The following is a 14,759-nucleotide window of genomic DNA, read 5'->3' on the forward strand; positions in this document are numbered from 1 at the left end:
CTTCAAGGTATTCAGAGAATACCCTGGAACACTCAGATAAAACAAATAAAAAATCGATTTAATTATATAAATAAAATGTAATAAAATGTATATAAAAGGAATAAATGAGAATCGTATCTGTGTTATTGATCTGTAATATTAGAGTGTTACGTTGATTTGTTTGTCCTTCTCGGACCATGCACTACGCATTTCAGTGGTTTTGTGTTAGAAAAGAAAGCAACCAATCAGATCTTGTTCTGGGTCTCTGGGTAGAATATCCTTCAACAAGGTATTCTACATCCTTGATAGAATGCCCTGGCCGTTGAACTGAATGAGAGCGTACGTTTGGACTGACAGTTTGATCAACCAATCATATATTGATTTGTAGCCAATGGGCGTATTCTTTCAGAGTTTCCCTCGGTTCCAGGGTATTCTAGAAGGCCCGCTAGTTAACTGGCTCGAGACAGAGGATCTAGAATGCGACGAAGCAATTCATGCCATTTTATTGTTTTTAACGTTGAAATGACAAGTGCAACAGGCGAAGATGAAGTTGTTGCGGAATTGTTGTGAGTACCCTTTTCAAGACGACAATTCAGTGGAAAGACGGACATTATAATGCCGCGGAGGGGAGGGGGGGGGGGGGGCGGGGGGTATGTGTGTGTGTGTGTGTCTACAGAAGGTCCAGTTGTGTTAGACACGGTTCGCCACTGCTAATTTACCACTCTACAATGAATGGTGGCTTCTTTGTGATAGAAGTATAGTGTAGACTACATTACTTACATTTTCAAAAAACCCACATAACTCTTATTTCTAGTGTCCATTGATCCACACTGAACTTTGACCATGACCGTTGTGTATTTTGCCATACTTTGCATTACTCAAAATAGCACATGTAAGTGCAGAAGTAGGCGATTTGAGACACACCTTAAGGTTTGAAGCAGGGCAAGCTAGCATAGCTATCTCATTAAAACACACTTTTAACAACATGGAAGCTTTATACTGTCAGGCTCTATGTATTGAGCTGACAGTGTATGTTCTGGTGTCTAGTGAGGAGAAACAACAGCATATCTGCAGAGTTTCCTCCCCAGGCAGCAGGACTCACCGCTGGCTGCAGCTGGCCGTTGATGCTCACTGTGCGGAAAGGCGAGTTGGTGGACAGACGTTTGTCCCACTCACTGGGCCGAGGCTCTGGCACCGACTCCATGAAGCTCCTCTTCAGCTCACTGATGCTCGTGTGGTGACGCATGATCCCAGTCTGGGTCTTATCCAGGTCCTTCAACAAGAAAAAACAAGTCAGAACAGATGGAAGGGAAACAATGATAGAACATGTTTGAATAAAATGTGAAAGAAAGGAAGAGGAAAAGGAAGTGAAGAACATGGAAAGAAATTAAAGGTGACAAATAGCCAAAAAAAATGAATCATCCAGATTGAAAAACGAAATCGTAAGAACAGTCTGCCATTTTTTTAAATCTCTTGAAAATTGCTCTCTTTTGCTTTTCGTTAGTTCAGCTACTACTTTAATAAAGCCTGCCTTTCCTCAATGACATGCTGAGGTCATGGAATACAATTATTATTTAAGGGAAACCCGACACCAGACTGCATCAGCTGTCTGTCATCCATGATCCATGATTGAGCCAAGCATTTGGAGATTATGAGTTTGCACGCATTTCTGAATCCCCCTTGTCTGGCTGATGATAACAGAAAGAAAGCAGCAGAGGATTTCTTCTGATTACTGTTTCACTGGCTCACAGATTACTGTGCATCATCAATGCCAACAAGAGGAGATGTTAAAGGTCACAGAACACAGAGGTGTCGTGTTTCTCTTAAAAAACTGCATATGGTGAGCAGGTGTGAGCCAGGAGGTGAGGGTAGAACTCACCCCCCCTCAGCAAGGCAGTATAAAGGAAAATGAGAGGAAGTCTGTACACTGAATATTGCAAGCTCCCAAACATTTGTTAAAAAACATGAAGAGATTATGATTTTTAATATTGTGAAGGCCTCTTTTAGGAAAATGTTGTTTTGTGTAGTAATGGTGAAGGGATAATAAGAGTTATTTCTGTTTATGTGGCAGAAGTATCATTTTGTTCATGTTCTGTGCCCTCCAGAATTGTTGGTAACCTTAGTGAATTTCAACTAAACAGGCTTTACATAAATACAAATTCTGTTTATGTTCTTGTTCTTTCAAAAATACTCACAATAATAGTGCATGTATTGGTGCAGTTTTATTATTTAATATACTTTGCAAAAACATGTCAGACTAGTACAGAAGAACTGAGAGGAAAGGTGACTTTATTTATTTATTGCTCGCAACATATTTTAGTGTTAACTTAACCAAAACAGGAGCATTCATATATAACATTATTATTAAATACTATGGTTAAAGCTAAATTGGTGTGCATTCTTTTTTAATAATTGTGGCTGAAACATACACACATTCCCTAAAGGTAAGCTTTCTGTTTGCTGAGCTCATTATTTGTATTACTTTGAGGCCAATCAGCAAAAAACTGTGAATATATTTTCCAATAAAAGATACACAATGAGGACATGTTACTTCATCTTCCCAAACTGAGATTTAATAAAGGTTGCCAACAATTCTTGATGGGTTGGGTAATGGCTTAGACCGCCCTGTATACAGCCACCTTTAATCACATTAATGTTGACCTTGAGAGGATCTTGAAGAAATGTAGGATATTTGTAGAAATCAGTGTGCAGACTAAGTCTTTTTTTCCTCATGGAATATAAATCATACATATTTTTCCTACACTTACAGTTCAGATGCTCTGCATGCTATCTTTAAGCAAGAAGCAGGGCTCATGCATAGCTGTTAGCTAAGCTCAGCTAACATGTGCTGTGTGTGAGTACCGGACACAGAGAGAAAACGGGTCTGCCCTGCAGGCTGTAATGGTTGGAAAGCTATTAAACATATTTTTAAATTTGAATAAACAGTTTGATAGTGGCCACCAAGTAGTGGGTAAACTACTGCATATGTTAGTATACCATATGCAGTATGATAGTCGGCAGGCAGAATTGAAGAAGCAAACACATACAGTACCGACACATGAAGAGGGGGGTGACATGTCATATCAGAAGCAGACTGAGGTACCTTTTAGTTGTTGAAAACAAAACTATAGGCTTTAAGGTACAATGTGTTTAAACTTAAAAGCTAAACTTAGATTTACAAATAAAAGTTCTAATATAATCCACAGAAAGTGAATATGTTACAGTGTTGATGTTTTGACAAAGACTATGGAAGCAAACAAGAGACAGAAGTATTTTAATTGTATTAGACACCGAATTTATAGCATTGAAAATAATTACTTTGAAAATCATGTATCTAAATGTTTTTGCTCCGAATTTACCTATGTGAAATAAAAATGTAAAAATTCAAGTGAAAACAATTTGAATGTTTAAATTCTACGGTGGCCCTGAAGTGCAAGACACCACAGCATTTCACAAAACGCAACAGCATTTCACAAAACACAACAGCATTTCACAAAACGCCGCAGCATTTCACAAAACACAACAGCATTTCACAAAACACAACAGCATTTCACAAAACACAACAGCATTTCACAAAACGCCGCAGCATTTCACAAAACACCACAGCATTTCAGAAAACTCCACAGCATTTCACAAAACACAACAGCATTTCACAAAACACAACAGCATTTCACAAAACACAACAGCATTTCACAAAACGCCGCAGCATTTCACAAAACACCACAGCATTTCAGAAAACTCCACAGCATTTCACAAAACACAACAGCATTTCACAAAACACAACAGCATTTCACAAAACGCCGCAGCATTTCACAAAACACCACAGCATTTCAGAAAACTCCACAGCATTTCACAAAACACCACAGCATTTCAGAAAACACCACAGCATTTCGTTTTTGCTGCCAGTCAAGAAATGACGCTTCGTGATTGGCCCAACACATCAGCCGTTAGCTGTTAGCACACACTCAGAGCTCACAGCTCCTCATATCTGTTCAGAAACTGGACACAAGTTCAACATATACAAAACACAGACTGTCTATATCATGGTGAATACAGTCACTGCTTTATTTATGTCTGTATGACGTTGTTGTGAGTGTGGACGGAGCAGCTACAGGTTAGTTTAGCCTGATCGATCCGATTCCGATAGGATTTACATGGAGATACGGCCGGCCCGCCCCCTCTCCAGCGTCTTGTTTGAATGACAGGAGTAAACACAGAATTAATGCTTTATTAATTCATGGTTTTTAAGGGGCTTATCTCCATGTAAATACTATGGTAGACCACCCAATATTCGCATCGCTCTAATCGCTCGAGTTTCACCGCGACTGTCAGCTGTGTTTGCTCCTGTCATTCAAACAAGAGGCGCTGAGAGGGGGCGGGGCGTATCTCCAAGTAAATCCTATGGGAGATACCAACTACAACAAAATGAACATATTTGACCGTGATTTAATTGTAATACAGGTTTCAAAGTGATGCCAAAGTAACTACATACTGATAACGGTTAGTAAAAACCATGAATTAACGCTTTGACAAGTCTGCAGATAAGACGGCAGGCGAAAAGCTTTTAAAATGCGTGTTTTCTGAATGGAATCGGATCCATCAGGCTAAACTAACCTGTAGCTGCTCCGTCCACTCTCACAACAATGTCATACAGACATAAATAAAGCAGTGACTGTATTCGCCATGACACAGACAGTCTGTGGTTTGTACATGTTTAACTTTTGTCCAGTTTCTGAACAGATATGAGGAGCTGTGAGCTCTGAGTGTGTGCTAACGGCTGATGTGTTGGGACATATTTCGCTGTCGGGTGTTGACCAATCACGTAGCGTCATTTCTTGACTGGCAGCAAAAACAACCAATCACAGCAGTGCTTCTCTGGCTGGCTCTGTCCAATCACAAACAAGAAGTGTTCTCCCTAAAGGAATACCCTTTCCGTCCAATGTGAAATGCTGTGGTGTTTTCTGAAATGCTGTTGTGTTTTGTGAAATGCTGTTGTGTTTTGTGAAATGCTGTGGTGTTTTCTGAAATGCTGTGGCGTTTTGTGAAATGCTGTAGTGTTTTGTGAAATGCTGTTGTGTTTTGTGAAATGCTGTGGTGTTTTCTGAAATGCTGTAGTGTCTTGCACTTCAGGGCCACCGTAAAATTCAGATCCCAAAAATTCGACGTCAAAAATGTCGATGTCAAAAAATTCGATGTATAAAATTCGATGTCCAAAATTGCGATGCAGCATCATCCGGGCTACGCAGACAGGATAAGCAATCGAGCCCTAATGCAACTCCGACTTCTGGCCTATCAGAGCACGGCTTTGTCAGTCATGTGATCACAACAACCCGGGAGAAAAATGACGGAGAACAGCGTGGCTCGCCGCTCGGGTAAGTTGTCAGTTTGTGCTCTTTATTTTACAAGCAGTGAGGGCTCGACAGCATTTGTATCTTACATTAGCTAGCTAAATGAGTGAAGTAGCCTTGTTGTTAGCAAGCTCCGTTACCATTAATTGAAGTGAATCACAACGTGTGTGTGTGTGTGGGTTGGTTGGTTGGGGGTGACGGTTTGCAAAGTAACGTAACGATCACTTCGGTTAGATAAGTCAAGTAGACCATGCTACACTATACGAAATACTCTCTTACAAAAGCCCTGCATTTAAACATGTTAATGTTACTTTAGTAAAAGTATGCTAGTATCATTAGGAAAGTGTTGTTAAAGTAGACACAAGTTATACTATTATATTATATCATTTGATTTATTGTTATTACCGATGCACGAGTTGACTTAACTGTTGTAGTTGGAGCTCATTTGAACAATAAGCTAACTAATTATTACTTTCATAATGGTGTAATGTGCTGACTATTTTCTACATTAACAGATGAAGGTCTGGTTTGTTCAAACTCTCAAAATAGTAGGACCAGAGCCCTAGAGACTCTAGGGCTCTGAGTAGGACATGCTGTCATAATTAGTCCGAAGTGACACCTTTACAATGTTAAAGCTGTTAGATAAATGTAGTGACGTAAAAACTAAAGTATTCAAGATAGTGTAGTGGAAAAGAGATTTTTTTTTTTTTAAATGTTACCAAAACAAAATATCTTGTTTTGGACCTGTGATGCCTCCTCCACACATTATAACCAGACTGTATCATTCAAACTATAAGTAACAGTTCTAGCTACTTGACTTCAGACAAACAATTCAAAAGACAAAATCAACACAATTTATTGAAAGACCAATCTTTATTTCTCTCCTTTTGTTTGTGTTATTAAACCCTGTCAATCTAAAAAACTGAGCAACTCAACAGTTAACTTTATATTTCTTATTGTCCAAAGCATCTATTACACTATTTGTCCCCCTCTCATATTCACAGGATGGATGATTAGAGACTTTGGGGGAGACCTCAGCTTTATGAACGTCCTGTCTGTTGCTTTGGCCAGAGAGGGCTGAGGGTCTTTCCCTGCGAGGAGTCCTCCTCGCAGGGAAAGACCCTGCAGACCTGATGGAGGAGGACTTACACCAGCTGCACCTACAGAACTTAGCCCATGCTGGGCATAGCTGTTACCACCTGCACAGGCCTAGCCTGTCAATTAACAGATTCACATTTAGTGTAACTTATGTATATTATTTCGTTTTTATTTAAAAAAAATGGTGATGGTTCATGCTTGATAACTTTTAGTTCACATTTCAATAAATTGTATTTGCACTCCTTTTGTCCGTCATTCTTGCTGAAAATGTTAGATTACACATTCACATCTGACTGAAGATTGGTACCATTTATTTATGACGTTCCAAACTCGGCGGCACAAGGCACAAGTGATGTGAAGCTTATAAAGTGAGGCAAATGCATTTGATCAGCTGACTTTTTTTTTTTGCCCAACTTTATAGGCCTGACAATAATCACACTGTCTCTGAGGTGCAACGTAAAACACAAAACAACACAAATGAAGTTCCTGTTAGACTAGAAAACTATTCAGTGTGCAGGTCTTTGTGTTACAATACAAGTGTCTCTTAGTGAATGTCCTGTACTGCTCTTAAATCTCATAACATCAGCTTTTCCTTTCCCTCTTGGATGTTCTTCTGGACCCTCAGAGAAAGAGAACATGGTGAAGCAGTCCTGTCTCTCAGGCATGTCCTTTTCTAACAGAAATATCAAAAAACATATTATTGCAGAGCAAGTGTGTTATTTAAGAAAGAGGTGTGTTTGTTTGTTCAGGGGCTATAAATATAATGATTTTTTTATTTGAATGTGTTTTTTAAATCCAACAGTGGACTGCAAAGATAATCAGATTATGAATAAACCGTTCTAAATTCATCAACATTGAAATAAATGTATTTCATATTTAACGGTTATCAAAACTTAGTGCAACTGTAGAAGCTTGCTCTGTCCGGTTGTCTCACTGAAAGACAAAGGGTCGCAGCTCTCACTATGTTCAATAATATTTGCCTTAAATACATTGAAATGTGAAAGTTGAACAAAAAAGTGATGTTGCTTGGTAAAATGTAAATGTAACCTTTTGCTAAGAAAGTCCACTCAACATCACTGATGTGTAGGAGATCTAGTATTCACTCAGTCATGTTTAATGGCATGTATATCAGTGTATTAGAGTCATTACTTTATGCATTCTTTGTAAAGTATGAAAAAGGTGTACCTTGGAATCCGTGCTGAAGTTCTCTGCTGTTAGGACTCCAGATCTGTCTCTCCTCCTCTGGTCCAGATCTGTCTCTCCTCCTCTGGTCCAGGTCTGTCTCTCCTCCTCTGGTCCAGATCTGTCTCTCCTCCTCTGGTCCAGCCTGTCTGGATCACCTTAAGGACACTTTGAACAAACAGATGTAAAGTTACATGCGTGGGTTACAGACTTCTTTCCATGCAAACTACTTTTTAGCCTTCTTTTAAAAACAGGTCATAATCTTATTGTTATACTTAAGAAATGGCTGGATATCACAGTCCTTATACTGTATCAGTTTGATTGAGTATTATTGTGTAGGTCCTATTGATTTTACTGTTACTTTGGATGAGGTTTTCATGAGTCAGTCAAATTAATTTGTTTTCATATGCCATATTCATATGCATCACACACGTAAGGGTAAGACACAAACCTATTGAACAAATGCAATGCAATGGATAAGCTTAATTTCCACTGAAGTCACAGATAACGTTATATATCATATTTAAACAAATCATTTCCTTGTCACTAAAGCATTGACTACGCTATTCATCGTCCTTAAATGCAGGCATTAAGTTACATGTTCCGTTGTACAGCCACGATAAGGCTGTTTCTCAAGTGTGATGATAATACAATTAAAAGAGGCATTGTTAATAATATTAAAAACAACAATGTTTGGGTCGTTCGTCGGATAGGCGGTTAGCTGCAATAAATAACTCCAGTTCAACAAACCATATTACAATATCTAAGGGAGCGTTATTTCTGGACCATCTTGAAATGTGACGTTCATATTTTAAAGATACACACATTTCATTGTGAGGTTGATTTAATATACACTAAGCCTCTCTTCAACAATACGTTGAAGTTAGCTAGTCTATTTTATGCTATAGTAGAGCATAGCGAATTTAAATGAACCTTAACAATGCATACAGTAACCTAAATAGCAAACTAACTATCTAACGTACAAAGATGACCTTATTTTAGCAACCTCGCACAGAAGCCTTTTGGTATACAGTAGCATCCCACTTAATGTTTTACACTCTTGGATGCTACGCATAGCATCGTTAGCACAGATGGAGCTACGATTGCTCAAATGCTAACCCAACTCTAAACATTCATTAACGTTAGCTTAATAAAAACACCAGTAACATAACATAAAGTACGCAGGGTTGACTTACCGAAGAAACTGCATTCATGGACGGTCTGTTTCAACCGCAGATAAATCCTATATTTGCAGGACGAATAGTCCACCAGGAGCCAACACAACAAACACTGCCGAGTTCAAGTAGTGTTCTCCTCATGCGCTGAGCCGCTGTAGCATCACGGAGCTAACCGTGAGACAGAGGAGCTAGGAGCAGCAGTCCCGTTGTCATGAAGGGGGAATCTAACTACACTGAACAAAAAAATAAACGCAACACTTTTGTTTTTGCTCCCATTTTTCATGAGATGAACTCAAAGATCTAAAACATTTTCTATATACACAAAATAACCATTTCTCTCAAATATTGTTCACACATCTGAAAAAAATCTGTGATAGTGAGCACTTCTCCTTTGCCGAGATAATCCATCCCACCTCACAGGTGTGGCATATCAAGATGCTGATTAGACAGCATGATTATTGCACAGGTGTGCCTTAGGCTGACCACAATCAGGGATGCAAACTCATCAGGTATGGAAAAGGTGACAAGGACCCGAGCCCCCCGACCCCATGGAATATCGGCTTTAAAATGAGGAATAACAGAGGATTTTAGCAGTCAGAACAACTAAAGCAGCAGTGTTAATAATAACAGAAACGCTAAAGAGTCACATCTAATAGAAATATATAAAAGCATTTATTTTAATTGTGTAGCAGTCAGTTTATAATTTTGGCAGCACTGTTGAGCATTTTGAAAATCTATTGTCATGCCTCTGTGCAAGGCTTAGCTTTCTATCTTTATGGCATCTGGTGTAAAGTAACTACATTCATAAACTCAAGTACTATACTTGGGTACAATTTTGAGATACTTGTACTTTTTTTAAGTATTTCAATGTTTTGCTACTTTGTTCTTCTTCTCCTCTACAGTTCAGAGGTAAATGGTGTACGTTGACTCCACTACATGTATTAATACCTTTAGTTACTTTACAGATGTGGATGAATGATGTGAAATCTAATCAAGTGTTGAAGACCTGAGTACTTCTACTTTTACTCAAGTACAAGATCTGAGTATTTCTGCTTTTAATCAAGTACAAGATCTGAGTACTTCTACTTTTAATCAAGTACAAGATCTGAGTACTTCTACTTTTAATCAAGTACAAGATCTGAGTACTTCTACTTTTACTCAAGTACAAGATCTGAGTATTTCTGCTTTTAATCAAGTACAAGATCTGAGTACTTCTACTTTTACTCAAGTACAAGATCTATACTCAGTGCTGGAATTGGGCCGGTACTCACCGGTACGCAGTACCGGCACTTCTGGTTCTGACCCATGGAGTACCGGCACTTCTTGCTCAGTACCGGCATGCTGGCGGTACTCCGGTACTCATGTACCGTGCCAGTACTCAACACTCTCCCGCCGTTCTTATTATACATCCATATATATATATATATACAGCCGCCCGGTACTCAGTAGATGCGTCATGAGGTGCCGAACGGACATTCTCATCGCTCTAACCGCTGGAGTTTCACAGCGGCTGTCAGCTGTTTACTCCTGTCATTCAAACAGAACGTGCTGGAGAGGGGGCGGGGCTTATATTCTCCATGTAAATACTGTGGTGGAAACGACTATGTCAAAATTAACCTATTTGACCGTGATTTAATAGTAATACACGTTTAAAAATAATAATAATAATAATGCCGAAGTAACAACATACTGAAAACTGTTAGTAAAACCATGTTTTAATGCTTTACAATTTACATACCTAGATGCACGTGTGTTGTGTTTATGCAGTGCAACTCCCACCCAGTGGGTGGCTATGTAGAGTGATAGAACAGAGCAGGCACGCCCCCGAGAGAAGGAAAGCAAGTCACGTCACAAATTAGCATTTCTAAAATGTTAGCGTGGATTAATAAAAGCACAAAAAGACAGCGGTTGTCGCCGGAAGAAACTTCAAATACAGAGAATGCTGTGCCTGTGTTGGAAATTGTGTCTGATGGGGAGCTTTCTTTGGTTGATCCTCCTGCTCCAAGTTCTAGTGCATTAGCATTAGCACTAGCTCCGCCGCCTCCTCCAGAGCCTCTAAAGTTAGCTGCTGCTGGCACAACTGCCACCACCAACACCGGGCAAAGCGATGCACCTGACTGCTGGACAACGGACCAGGTGCAATATTTTTGCAAGACCAATGCATGGCTCCTTCTTAAAGATAAGAAGCTAGGATGTCGGATATGCAGAGATGTCAAATCTTTGGGAATACACACTGGACAAGGACTGAAACTGTCAACTGAATGGGGTGAGTGTGCAGTGTCTCATTTCGGTGTTGACAAGGGCAAACAACAAGCTAGCCTGAGAAAAAAAATCAAAGAACATAAAGAATCACAAGCCCATGTAAAAGCTGCTGACATCCTTACATCTGCTTCACGTGAAACTATTCAACATCAAGTGCAGTCTATGCATAAATCTGAATTAGACACCACTATCAGAGTTTTTCGAACGGCATATAAAATTGGCAAACATAGCCGGCCATTCACAGACATGCCAATTGATTTGAATGTACAGAAACTGAATGGGCTGAACGTGGGCAGGGTTTTGCACTCCAATAAAACCTGTGGCGAAATCATCGACCACATAGCTCATGAGCTGAAGAAAAAAATGGCAAAAGACATTACAGAAAACCAAAGAAAACTCTGTGTTTTGGTCGATGAATCTACCACTATTAGTGGTAAAACGGTGCTTGTTGTGTGTCTACGCTCAGCATTAGCTGATGCTGAGCCCGAAACGTTTTTTTGGGAGCTGATCGAGTTGGATGGAACAACGGCTGATGACATCACAAAGGCGTTAATGGAGTGTCTTGGAAGAGATTTTAACGAGGACTTTTTAGGTCAGTGTTTCGTTTCTTTTGCATGTGATGGGGCTTCAGTCATGCTAGGGAAGAGAACAGGCGTTGCTACCCAGTTGTGTAGTAAATTCCCAAGCCTGTTTGTGTGGCACTGCTCCAATCATCGTCTAGAGCTGGCAGTTGGGGATGTGGTCAAGGAGGTCTCAGGGCTCAATCATTTCCAGATCTTTTTTGACAAACTCTATTCCTTGTTCCATGCCTCCCCCAAAAATCAGAGGCAGTTAGCGCAGTGTGCGCAAGCAGTCGGACAGCGTCTCCTGGTGATAGGGCGTGTTTTGTCCATCCGCCGGGTGGCTTCAAGTGAAAGGAGCGTCAGAGCAGTCTGGGAAAACTACCGAGTGCTTCATGATCACTTCACAAATGCTGCAAACGACACGAGCAGGGATTCCAGAGACAGAGCAAAGTACAAGGGCCTGGATGATGTGCTCACATCTGCAACGTTTGTCAGCAATCTGGGACTGATGTACGATGCGCTCACAGAGCTCAGCGACCTCTCTCTGCAACTCCAAAAAAGAGAGATGACACTGCCTACAGCAGATAGGCTCTTAACTCGAGAAATACGAGTTTTTGAATCCATGATCACCATGCCTGGCCCACACATGACTACAGTTCATACAGCTCTAGCTGAGAAGTCCTTCAAGGGTGTTGCCCTGCGTGAGAATGGCAGGCTTGTACAGATTCATGCAGGTCAGTTTTTCCGCAGTATGGTAGAGAATCTGAGACACAGAATGACTATCACAACCTCCTCTCATGTCAGCACAAGAGAAATCCCATTACATGGCCGGGAGGCCCGGGACAATCAGCTAATCCAGGACATGAAAGTTATCCATCCTGGAAGTTGGCCTGAAGAGGAGTTAGACGTACAGTATGGGGACGTAGAGGTGCTACGTTTGTGCGAAGTGCTGAAAGTGGACAGAAGAGAGACTGTTCAGGGCTTTCGCGAATACAAGGAAACCAGGGCATCCCGTACACCTGCTGCCATGGAGCCTCTACTGAAAGCAGTCCGAACCATCGCTGTCTCCACTAGTGAGTGTGAGCGGGCATTCAGCTGCATGAACGATATCCTTACTGCAAAAAGGAATGCTCTCTCTGTCAGCCGACTGTCCAGCCTGGTTTTCATTAAATGTAATGGACCATCACTAGGACAGTTCAATCCGGAACAGTATGTGAGGTCCTGGCTGGCAAAGGGAAGGAGAAGTGCTGATGAAAGAGCCTGTCCAGCTCCAGCCCCTGATACTGATGTCCCCAAGGCCTTCTGGAGCCTTTTCTAACAATGTGAAGTATATTGCAAAGCAGCTCACCCAGTGAGAAGACTTTTGGCATAATGTGCCGATTTGTACAGATCCTGGAGATAGAAGGACTTCAGACCAACCAGGGAGTTATCTGATCAGCTTGGTGTTCAATGTAACTCTTTACCATGGCTCAGACTTTGTTACTTGCAGTTACAGTTTCTCATTTTAGATTGTGCACATTTTGCATTTGTTTTTACATGTTCTTTGTTCATGCTCTTTATCATTTTTCTGAGTTGGAAAGTTAGATTGCATCATAGTTTACTTTATACATATTTGTATTCTTCAGTGGTGAAGTATATTGCAAAGCAGCTCAGCCATGTGAGAAGACTTTTGGCACTTTTTCGTTTTTCGTTTTCTGAGTTGGAAAGTTAGATTGCATTCAAAATGTACAGAAATACTTAATTTTGTTAAAGCTTTTTATAAAAAATGCTTCTGACCAGAGCTTTGTTTCCTTGTCATTAATGTTGAACACCACCAGAGGGGCTCTCACCTGAAAGGTCTCTGCTTCATGTGTCTTCAGCAGAAGATCTAGACTTTGATTGCTATATTTTCAGTTAATATTGACCTTACTGAGCTTTAGCCATATCCACTGCCTATCATAAAAAATGTTAAGTACAGTGAACCTTTCTAAAATATACAGTAGTAAAGAGACAAACCCACCAGCATTATAGTAGCCAAATTCTTGTTTGTGGGCTGTATATATAAAATTGACTTGAAAAAGTTGCTGATTTTAGAGTACTGGCACCTTTTTCATTCCAATTCAAGCACTGTCTATACTTATACCACCTCCGTTTATAGCCTATGAAAAACTATTAGAAAACGAAGGCTAAAGCTAACGTTAGCAGATAGTGACAATGTATGCTAGCTAGCTAGCTCAACGATAATATTGCGACAGAAAAACTTTTCAGTGCACATCACGCTCTGCGCTCCGACAGGGAGCTCTGCTCTGAACACCTGAACGGCCCGTTCTAACAGCTGTTCACCAGCGGTCCGGTCTGTACCACAGTGACTCCGGACCGCACAGTTAATATTAACGAACGCACCCGTAGGTAATGTAGCTGCTGAAGCTAGACCATCATCGCGGAGCAGCAGAGCCGACAGGCAGGAAGACTCGAGCACACAGCTCGCGCTGCATTATAATATATAAAAAAAGAACACCATGCGTGTCATGATGGCACATAACAGCTCGCGGCCGCAGATTACTCCGGGTCCCAGACCCCCCCATACACCAAAAATATTGTTATTGCAGATCTACATGAATCACACAAACGACCTATTTTGGATTCAAAACGGCGAATTTCGCCGAAAGGTGAGTGATTTTCATGCCTGCACAATAAAAGGCCACTCTGAAACGTGCAGTTTTGCTTTATTCTTTCACACACAGTGACGTCACGAGCTACCCACAATGCAACGCGCACCATATATCTATATAGAAATACGCCATTTTCCTGGAGGTGCTAATATTCTGGAGGTGCTAATATAAACAGCTAGGTAACGTAGCCAGGCAGAGCGCACTAGGTTTTTTTCTGAATTAACGACCGAAGAAATCGCTGCATGTTTTCGGATTACATCTCTGGACTTGAGGGGTGTGCTCTAGGTCGTTACCAGCGTAAACTAGAGCTGTGTGGGTTGTCCGATTGCCCTTACAGACTGCCTGCAGATGTATGGAAAAACGACTCTCGAAAGTGGCCTTCGGTCGATTTTGGCAGCATCTACGTCTATCTTCTGGAAACACCAGGTGAATACCCCACTTGTCACAATAATATTATCATGCCAATGCATATATGTGGTATTTTAGAGTTGACTAGAT

General features: G+C 40.7%; 1 protein-coding gene across 17 annotated transcripts in view; it reads right to left on the reverse strand.

Annotated features, from left to right (window-relative positions):
- The window catches only part of epb41a (erythrocyte membrane protein band 4.1a), a 118,602-nt gene that overhangs the window by 35,360 nt on the left and 68,483 nt on the right, over window positions 1-14,759 (reverse strand). For all 17 annotated transcript variants that reach the window (XM_034202188.1, XM_034202186.1, XM_034202192.1 and 14 more), the window contains one exon: window positions 1,082-1,252. In XM_034202188.1, the coding sequence (XP_034058079.1) occupies window positions 1,082-1,252 (171 nt within the window). The remainder of the gene's footprint in view (window positions 1-1,081; window positions 1,253-14,759) is intronic.

Source organism: Gymnodraco acuticeps, unplaced genomic scaffold, assembly GCF_902827175.1.
Source record: "Gymnodraco acuticeps unplaced genomic scaffold, fGymAcu1.1, whole genome shotgun sequence".
Classification (NCBI taxonomy): domain Eukaryota; kingdom Metazoa; phylum Chordata; class Actinopteri; order Perciformes; family Bathydraconidae; genus Gymnodraco; species Gymnodraco acuticeps.